Consider the following 10,681-nt stretch of genomic DNA (forward strand, 5'->3'; position numbering starts at 1 on the left):
AATATGGTTAACATACCTACATGGACATATAACTTAAGAGGGATATATTGCATTATTGTACAATTGTGTTACACTAACTGTACAAAAGAAATGTTCAAAGTGTACAAGGTTACCATTTGTGAAAAAATTTAATCGATTTTGAATCACTTCTTTATTTTTCTTTTCATCCACGAATTGTATATGAAATTTGTACTACTGTACAAGTGTGTTATACTCACTATACAAAGCAAATGTACTAACTGTATAAGACAAAAATACTAACTATACAAGGGGTGTACAAGGCTACCTTCTATGCAAGATTTCAATCAACTCTAAACCTTTTTTTTTTCTTGTCACTTAAGGATTAGACACTTTCCCCCCACACATTGCTTCACCTAAAAATTGTTACAATTTGAATTTTTAAATTTCATCATCCAAAATTTGTAATTGCATATTTTGTTTGAGTAGTTTTAACAATTTTTTTAGTACATTTACATCTCATATAAAGGAAAATTAATCACAATATTTAGGTACTACCTTTTTTGTGAAATCAGGCATGAGGAAAAAAAAGAAAAAAAAAAGAAAATTATGATACATTTGCTTGACTTGATGACATCGTGTTTTAATAATTTAAACCATGTCAAGTTCACATTTATTCCATATTTAAAAGGGTATTTTAATACTTTTCAAATTATTAAATTATAATACATTATTCAATTAAAAATTAATTATCACCATTAGTTAAAAGATGGCCATGTTACAAAAGAATATATTAAGACAATATCTATGTATTATTCATAAAATAGAGAAAATATTCAAATAATTGTCTATAACCTTAAAGATATTTATATAAAAAATAACTCATATATATATATATATATTAGATAAAAAAGAATAATACTATTTTTTAAGGTGTTTAAAAAATATTTATTATATATTTTGTAAGTTTGAAAAAAAATTATGAGGGTTAAAAAATATTTACTTAAAAAATGTAGTAATAATCATTTTTAACCATTGATTTCCAATAATTTTTTTGAGAGAAAAATAATTGGTGGAAATAGTGACACTTCCTTAATTAGGAATTAATTTACATGGTCCCACCAATTACATGGTCTCAAAATTGCAATAGCAGCAAATGTCACCCTATACCTTGCAAAGAGAAAAGATGCAACATTAATTAAAATTTATGTTTGAGATTTTATAATCTTGCTTATCCAAGGCCAAACCTAACATCAAATTAAGGCATAAATCTGGAACATGCCTTATATATTTCAATGTCAACTTACACTTCATATTGGTTGCAAAGAAAACATCACATATCCCTACAATCTTGGAGTGACTAGGGTTTCCCATCATAACTGTGCCAAATTTTCTAACTCTGTAATAAGAAAACAACTCCAAGTGAGGAGTAGCAGGGTAGGAGGTTGTAGTGTTTACAATCCACTCAACTCTTTGCTCATCTATATGCAAACACTCATTTGAGAGCACTAAAACTTAATCACTATTGGATATAGAGGCTATGATATTCTTGTTATCTTATTTTTCCTGATTTTGTCTATTCTGTTCTATTTTCCAAATTCGAAAGTTCTTTTTCATATGCTCATCTTTTCCATGATGGAAACATTTTATTTTATCTCTGGACTAAGACTTCCCCTCAAACTTGTCATGACCTTTCTATCCTCAATTCCTAGTTCTTCCTCTACTTTCTATGATGAGGACTTGTGCATTTTCTGGGTCTTAAGCCTTCCTTCTTGTTTTTTCATTGAACAAATTTCCCTTCACAAGCTCCATAGATAATACATCATTCGAAATAGAGTTACTAATAGTCACAAAAAAGGTTTCTCAACTGTCTGGTAGTGAACACAATAACAAAGAAGCTTGTATATCATCATCCATAACCATTTTCATAGCAACCAACTGATTTGCAATACTCTAAAAAACATTCAAATGATCTATCATTAGTGGTCATTCCTTTAACTTCATGTTCACTAACTTCTTTAACAAGAAAATGTTATTCCTAACAATTTTTTGTTCAAACATTGATTCCAATTTCTTCTAGAGATTATAGGCATTTGTTTTATTTGCCACGTAATGACGTGAGGTTGTATCAATCCATTGCCTAATGTAGGCAATTGCTTTTTTGTTCATCTTATTCCACTCTAAATCAGAAATATCTTTAGGCTTAACTTCTTCACCCTCAAGAGTATCTGGCAAATCTTTGATGGTGAGAAAATCTACCATCATGGACTTCCCATAGCCCAATTTGAATTATTAAGTTTTACCATGGATACTAAGTTCCCTTCTATTTCCATCCCTTTCAAAAATAAAAGTTCCTACAACTAGACTTTGATACCACTTGTTGGGAAGTTAAAGGAAGAGATAGAGTATTCACCTGCCAAGGTTAAGAGATTCCTCCACAATGATAACCATCACCCAACAATAATAACAACTTAACAAAAATCAAGAATGATAATCCAATAACTTTCAACCAAAAAGAAGGGACACCGAATATAATATGAAAAAAATCATGGAGAAATTTCTTTTAATTACCATGACATAAATTTCATCTTTAAAACTCTTTTTTTTTTTTTTTTGCATGATTGTAACTTCATCCCTAAAAGAATATTTTTTTTATCCATGACTATAAACCTCATCCTTAAAAGTTTTTTTTCTATAAATAAAAAATTCATGTAAAAATGTTATAAAAATTATTTGCCATGAATACATGATGGGATGAAATGTAATCTTTTTGTCATGAACCCAACCTTCATCATTGAGAAGACCTTTATTTTCCAAGAATATAAACTTCATCGCTCAAAAATAATTATTGTGACTATAAACTTCATCCCAGGTACAAGTGTAATAGGAGCATCCATTGACAAAAGGTTTACCTTAAGATGACCATCTCACGGCTATTGAGAACGAATCAACCCTATTTCTATGTAAAAAAATTTTGATTGCAGAAACTTCTTTTTGTGCCTTAAAATTGCATTCATGATTAAAATTATATGAGAAGTTTGTTGTAGTATAAGGACAATATTTTTTGTGGAGGAAGAGTTTTTTTTGTTCCTTTTTTCGATGAGATGTTACATGTTAAAAAGAAGAAAGATGAATTATGTACAAACTAACACCAACCAACTCCATACAAACCAACAAGGAATAACAGAGCTAGAAATATTTGAGGAAATATTATTTGTTTAGGGATGGAGAAATATTTTCATTTCAGAAAGGTAGAATAGTTGTTTTGGATTTTTGGAATTATTTACAGATTATCAATCGATTGTTTATGGAGGATCTGAGCTGTGACCTGGTGTCGATCTGATTGGATTATGTCATTTTTCATTCTATGTTGGAAAATGACATTCTATACTTGTTTTTCATTTTAGATTGCTTGATTGAACTGGTTCCTCTCTAAAATTCAAAAAATACAACACCATATAATTTATTATATTATTTATTTGAAATACAAAAACAGATTGATAAATTACACCAATTAACCTTTAAATACAAAGCAAAGAATAATTTATTTGTACCCTATGTTATAAGCATCAAGCCCATAATGGAGAGGAAACAACAAAAGAATATTCATGGCTCACCCTTAATTATACAAACTCCACCCAAACAGTTCTAGAGATTAAACCTTGAGTGCTTACACTCAGGAGGGACACCTTGAGGGAAGCGTTTGAGATCAGTGCAGTAGTTGTAAATCATGAAGTTCTTCTGAACCCATCTCAGCCTTCTTCTGCTGTAGGCATCAAGTTCCTGGGTCTGGAAGGCACTGTCAGAGAATGTGCTTGTGGAGGTGGAAGTGCTGGCTCTGAAGTTCCTGTAGTATGCTGTGAAGGGTGCCTTGGACCAGTCAGTTTTCACCAACCCTCCTCTTGTGGCCCAGTCATCCGCATTCCAGAGGCTTGAGTATATCCTCATTGGCTGGTTCTTTGGGAAGGGAACCCCCATTGATTCTGCATTCTTGAATAGCCTTATGGGAACGTTGTCCACCAAGAAACTGATGAAAAAACCAACACCCAGTTCAGTTTTAGTTTATAGAAAAATAATGGAAGTAGCGTTGGAATGTAGGGTTACGTACATGATGTGTTGGGCGCTCCAGGCGATGGAGTAGGTGTGGAAGTTACGGGTGGGGTCGAACCAAAGGTAGAATTGTTGCTCCCTGTTGCCCTTCCCTTGAGTGAATACATTGGTGTGGAGGATATAAGGATCTCCACTTAGGTTTCCCAAGAACTCGAAGTCGATCTCATCATGGGTTGGCCCTTGAGAAGACAACTGCATCACAAATATAACCTCAATTTCCAATTTCATCCTACGATTTCACGTGCCCAAAAATATACATAGCAGGTATCAAGTTATGTTCCTTAAAGAAGTTTGGAGAGAGAGTTGATGAAACAGGACTTGTTGGTTGATAATAAAAACGACAACTGTTTTCTATTTTTAAAACTAAATACTGTTTTTGACACACTTTAATATTTCAAAACAAACAAAATAATACCTTCTATAATAATTACTCTATACCCTGAGGGGACAAAACTACTCCCGAGTTCCCAAAAGGAAAAAGAAAGAAAACGGTCACCCACCCACCATTTTAAAGGAGGTCACGAGAACAAGTATGTTGAGAAATCTTATCTTTTACGCAAACATATATTCAAGCAACTTTCATCTTTTGTGAACATGAGAAAAGCACTATCATCCCTAACAAAATAGAGTTTTGTAATGATATCGAAGTAGAAGAGGAATGAAGTTTGAGAATGATGACATACGTAGTAGGCAGTGACAGTGCCAGCGGAGTTACCAGCAACAAGCTTGAGTTGCATATCAATCCTCCCAAACAAATACTCCTTCTTGGACTGAAACCCAGACCCAGATGTCTTGTCCAGAGAGAGAGACAGAAGCTGTCCTCCATTGAAGATCTTAGCACGATGATCGCCCCATGTTATGTCAAAGTCTTGATAGAAGTTACTAGCAGAGGCAGTAGCCAGAACCATTGCAAAAACCAAGCCAAAAAATGAATACCCATTTGAAGAAGACCCCATTTTGAGAAGAGAATAGTGGGTTTTGTAGAGTATTGGATGTGAGGTTTAGAGGAAGAGAGGGATTGGTATATATAGGGTTGAGAGAGAGAGCGTATGATGTGGGAGACGCGTGAGTGACCAACAACTGGAGACAGCTGAGCAAAGTAGCAGAAGCTGGAAGGCATTGGTGTTATCTGAGGGGAGTTGGGTGGTTTTAGGCATCGGGTTGTTTGTGGGAGAGAGTTTTTAAAGAATGATTGGGATTCTCTCTGTGTAGGGTCCTCAAGCCATGATTTCGACAGCTGGTCGATAACAACTTCTTTTATGCGTAGGTTCGGCTCACCGCCATCCCCCCTCTTTCCTTCTCCTTTCTATTTTTCATATATATTTAATTTTCATATACATCTTATCATTCTTCAGAATATTGAAAACTCTTACTTTTGTGGGCTCAAGATTTTAATTCCAAAGTCATTATACTTGGTAATAGATACTAATAGGTTTTAATATATCCAAATAAATAAATAATATAAATAAAAACTCATTTATTTTAAATTATATTTAATTTATAAAATATTAGATAGTTTTAGAAGCAAATGATATATAACATTTATTTAAAATTTAATTCACTAAGATAGGAAATAAAAAATTTGTTTCAAAATCATATTAAGAAATAATATCCAAATATTTTTATAGTTGTGAATGAGTTTTTATTTTTCATTTTTTTAATATATGAAGCAAGACATATTTTTCCCATTTAGTTTTAGAAAGCAGTAAAAAAAAAAAAGTATTGAGAAAAATAGTTTTTCATATTTGGTTTTACCATGAAAAAAAAAATCATATATAATTAAAATTTATATATTTTAAAATTATTTAATATTTATATAATAAAGAGAAATAACTAAAATAAATTTTAAAAATCATATAAAAATAATTTATTAAGTTTAAACCTTTTTTTTTTTCACTTTTTTTTTTCTGCATTTCATTTCTATTTTCTTTTCCTTATATTTTTCATCAATTTTTTTGGGAACTAAACAAAGGCTTAATTTTTTTTCTTTCTCAAGCTACAATACCATCATCTCATTAAGCTAAGTAAAATGTGTTAGAGATATAAACATTACAAATTGAACCATTGTTTAAGCTATGTTTGATTCTCGAAAATTTTAAGAGAAAATGAAAGGAAAAGAAAATATAAAGAAAAAGTAGAAAGAAAATAAAAAATAAATTAAAAGTTGATAAATTATTTTTTATTTATTATTTCAAACTCATATTACTTATTTTAACTCATCAATATAAAGATTAAATAATTTAAAAATATATAAGTTTTTAACTAATTTTAATTATATTTTATTTTATTTTTTTATATTTTTCATAAACAACCAAACATGATAAAATAATTTTTCTTTACATTTATTTTCTTACCTTAGTAATTTTCGAGAACCAAACATAAGCTTAATATTTTAAGCTTTTAAAATGGATGTATAAACTAATGGCCATATTTGATTATCACATGGTACTAAGGAAAAAAAAAATATGAAGAAAAATGACTCTCTTGGGTTTGATTTTACTATAAAAAAATATGAAAGGAAGTCAAATATAATTAAAATTATTAAGAAATTTATATATTTTAAAATTATTTAATCTTTATTTTAAAAACTTAAATAAGTAAAAAAAATTTAAAGTGGTACATAAAAATAATTCATTAATTTTAAATTTATTTTTTATTTTTTTCCTTTTTCTTTCATTCTAATTTTCTTCTTTTTCAAACTTTCCAATAACTAAACATGAAGAAAATGTTTTACTAAACCACTAAACAAAAAATAATAAATTTAAAAATAAAGTGGTGTAAAGTATTAATATGATAATAATTAGTTAATAATAACTGAAAAAAAAATTCTTTGATATTTTACCGTTTGAATGTAAAATTGAAAAAATAAAATAAAATAAATTCAAAATGTATGATTATGGCATTGGAAACATGTGAAGGCAGAAGATAAATTCCATGTCGCTTTCAGATGTAGTAAATAGGATCACGGGACACGACATTGTTATGTGGGTCGAATGAATGACTTGTCAATTCCAATGGCCGTGGGATATGTTTCTCAATTGCTTTTCCCTTACTCCAAAATGTAAGAAAAAGAAAATAGGAAGGAAGAATACGAAGGAAAAAAATTGAAGAAAAATAAAAATTAAATTTTAAATTAATAGATTATTTTAATTTTTTTTATTTGTTTAATTCTTTTATATAAATAAATAAATAATTTAAAAATATATAAATTTTTTAATATTTTTAATTATATTTGATTTTTTATAATAAAAACAAATATGAAAATATATATATATATTTTCTGGAACCAATCGTACCCTCATGTTTTTTAATTCTCTAATTCTTTGTTTCCTTTTTATATTCCATATTTCTCTTTTTTATTAACTTGATATTTGAATTAAAGTCTTATTTCATGAGGATAAAATTGTTAAAAAGGTTTCTAATTACTCTTTAAGGTATATTAAGGGTGTGTTTGGCTGTGGGAATGTGAAAAAATAGTAAAAAATTCATTTGAACTTTCTATTATTCTATAATTTTTTTTAAATATATATATATATTTAAACATATTTTCAAAATTTTCACTTTAGTTAGAGTATTTTCTTGTGTTTCACAATTAAAAATTGAGATTTATTTTTATTTTTTCTTTTTTCTATTATTTGGATTAAAAAGAATTATAAATATTTATTATAGTCATTTAACTTATATAATACATTAAAATTTTTAAACAGATAGTCCAAAAAATAAGTCAAATTAATTCCAAAAAAAAGTCACTAACGTAAGGTTCAAAAATAATTTGATCTTTAATTCTTAAGTAAAGATCCATTAAATAATAGTTAGATATAGATGGATGGATAGATTTAAGGTGGTAACAATACGGGATTGGCTTGCCTCCACAACTGTAACAGAACAATGTTCTTCCCTTGGATTAGCTAACTACTATAGACGGTTTATTAAGGGATCGATACTCTAATATGGCTATCCCTCTCATTGACTTGAAGAAGGGGAGGGAATGGAGGTGGGCACTGGAGTCTCAGACTATCTTCCAAAGGTTATAACCTCAAAGCCAGGGTTGAGACTACCAGACCTTATGCTTTTACTCCTCCCTTTTGTTTATAAAGGCATCATTTCATTGCAAAGCTTGGAGATTGTGAGATTTAGATGAGTTAATTTCACTCAAAATTGAATTTTATAATTTTAAAATAAATTATATTAATGTTTTTGTTTTTTTTTTGTTTTTTTTTTTAAAAAAAAAACCATTGCAATTACAAAAGCAACCATTGTGTATTTCTTTTGTTTGGGATCGATTTTTTTTTTTTCCTCAAAATTTGCCTCTTCTTAATTATCAATTTAGTTTTGATATTTTTCTCAAAAGCAAATTTGAATTGAATATATAATTGATGGGTGGCGGTGGAAAAGGGTTATTTCCAACTAGCTGTCATGTACATTGAAAGAAAAAGCTATGGGCCAAAACGATGTTGACCAAAACAGGGTCTCTACATTCATTGGGTGGAGATGAGTTTGGATTCACAAAGCATTAAATTTATAGTGTAATTTCCACCATCAAGGGTCCTTCCTTTTTTTTTTTCCTAATAAAATTGAAAAAAAAAAAAAAGGAAAAAAAGGCAACTAATGAGAGAATTTAGAAAAAAAAAAAAAACCATTTAAAGTACAGCCAACATTTTTGTTTACGCGTAGAAATAAGATTGGAAATGTTGATATGGAGACAAGGATGAGGTAGTTGCCATGAAACATTAAAAAACAAAGGCATTGGTAGTAGGAAAAAGGCCAGGAATAATCAATGGGTATGCTATTATTGAAGAGTGTTTGTTAAGGATTCCTTCTAATTTGGATTACTTCCATTTCACATATAGATGGGTCTTCCTTTCCAAATTTTCCATTTTTAAGTGCTTATTTATCACATGCAACCATTTTCTTTATAGATAAAAATAAAAGTATTAAGTGTTACAAACTTTTATATTATGTATATGACATTAAGAGGGTATTCGTTTTTTTTAATTTTTTGTTGAAAATAATTTACTTTTGATTATTTTTCTTTCTTTTTCTTTTTTTTCTTAAGATTTATTATAAATTTTTGAATGAATAAAAGACAAAAATATTTAGTTTTTTTAAAATAAAAAAATAATATGTTGATTTTTTTTAACGCTTAATAGAAATAAAATATTAAAAAAAGAATAATGTAATATTTAACACTATTAAACAATGTTTAATTTGAAGTTCTATTTAGAATTAAGTAAAAAAGAAACAAACAAACACCACATAATTATTTAAAGTAGTTGATATAATTGCTTATTTGATTTGATTGATGATAAAAATTTATTTTCTATTTCATAATAGAAATATTTTACTGTGACATTTTAAAAATAAATAAATTATTTTATAAAATTAATAACAATTGTTTTTTTCTTTTTTTCATATGTTAGGCAAAAGAAATGCCTTCATACAATTGATTGAGAAGTGATTCAGCCTTACTCAGTGCTATATAGGATCTATTTTTGTTAAAATAATGTAGAAGTCTAGGTTTTTTTTTTATAGATATATTTTAAAATTATAGACATTTAATTAATTATAAACCTAGAAAAGCATTTTAGAGAGGATGTAAAGAGAAAGTAACACTAATTAATGACATGATTAATCCATACCACCACTCATTGTATAGGTGCTCATCTTTATGGTAGGACCTACTAAGTTTTGAAATCCCATTATTCCACCATGTACAGAAGAAATTATTAAAAAAAAAAAAAGATAAAGTAATTTTTTTAATATTGAATATTTATTTTTTTCTGTATGAAATAATTTAGTAAAAATTACAATTCCATAAAAAATAAGCATAAAAATTTTATATTTGAATAGCTCTTTAACAACTTTATTTTAATTTATTTATTTTTTTCAACCATTCCATATAGTTGTAAGTAATAATATCTCAATTATTTCTTGTAATTGTATTATAAAAAAGGATAAATGGAAAAATAGAAATATTCCCTTTCTCTTGGGTACATGGAGCTAAGGTAGTAGGTTTCTTTTCTTTTTCTTTTCATTTTTATTTTGCTTTTATTTGTTCTTTGATGAGCCTTTCCAACATGTTTCATTAGTGGAAAAGGTCAGGCTGGGTGTTGTATTCATATTCCATTAATTCTCTTATTTGATTCAATATTTTGAATTTGCAAGTTTAATCCAAGTATCTAGAAATCATCTCCTAGAAGTTTGGATTTTATGGATATATTAAGAAATATCGATCAAAAAATAATTAATAAAATAAGAAATAATACATATGTTCAAGTTGCTATCAAGTCTCATATTTTTTTCTTTCATGAGCAAGATGAAAATATAGGTTTTCATCAATATATTATAGTTAGATTTTATGAATATATAAATAATACCAACCAAAGAAATTTTGAGAAAAAAAATTGATAAAACAAGAAATAATATAAATGTTCAAATTGTTACTTTTAAATAATATATGTATAATAAATTTGTAATATCGAGTAGTAAATCAATAATATGTAAAACTTTAAAACATATTTTATACATAAATATCTATTTTAGATGTATTTGATGATATAATAAAAATGATGATATAGGTATGATTTTTAAAATGTTTATAATTTTATTTTAA

The 10,681-nt window shown here is 27.8% G+C and overlaps 1 protein-coding gene across 1 annotated transcript; it reads right to left on the reverse strand.

Annotated features, from left to right (window-relative positions):
* Nucleotides 1-3,396: 3,396 nt before the first annotated feature.
* LOC100232905 (xyloglucan endotransglucosylase protein 1) lies at nucleotides 3,397-5,161 on the reverse strand. Its single transcript, XM_002266046.5, has 3 exons — nucleotides 4,752-5,161; nucleotides 4,067-4,260; nucleotides 3,397-3,985 (listed from the first exon to the last, which is right to left on the reverse strand). The coding sequence occupies exons 1-3, from the start codon at nucleotides 5,022-5,024 to the stop codon at nucleotides 3,607-3,609; spliced, it is 846 nt and encodes a 281-aa protein (XP_002266082.1). The 5' UTR covers nucleotides 5,025-5,161; the 3' UTR covers nucleotides 3,397-3,606.
* Between the last annotated feature and the right edge of the window lie 5,520 nt (nucleotides 5,162-10,681).

The sequence above is a fragment of the Vitis vinifera genome, chromosome 5, assembly GCF_030704535.1.
Source record: "Vitis vinifera cultivar Pinot Noir 40024 chromosome 5, ASM3070453v1".
Lineage (NCBI taxonomy): Eukaryota > Viridiplantae > Streptophyta > Magnoliopsida > Vitales > Vitaceae > Vitis > Vitis vinifera.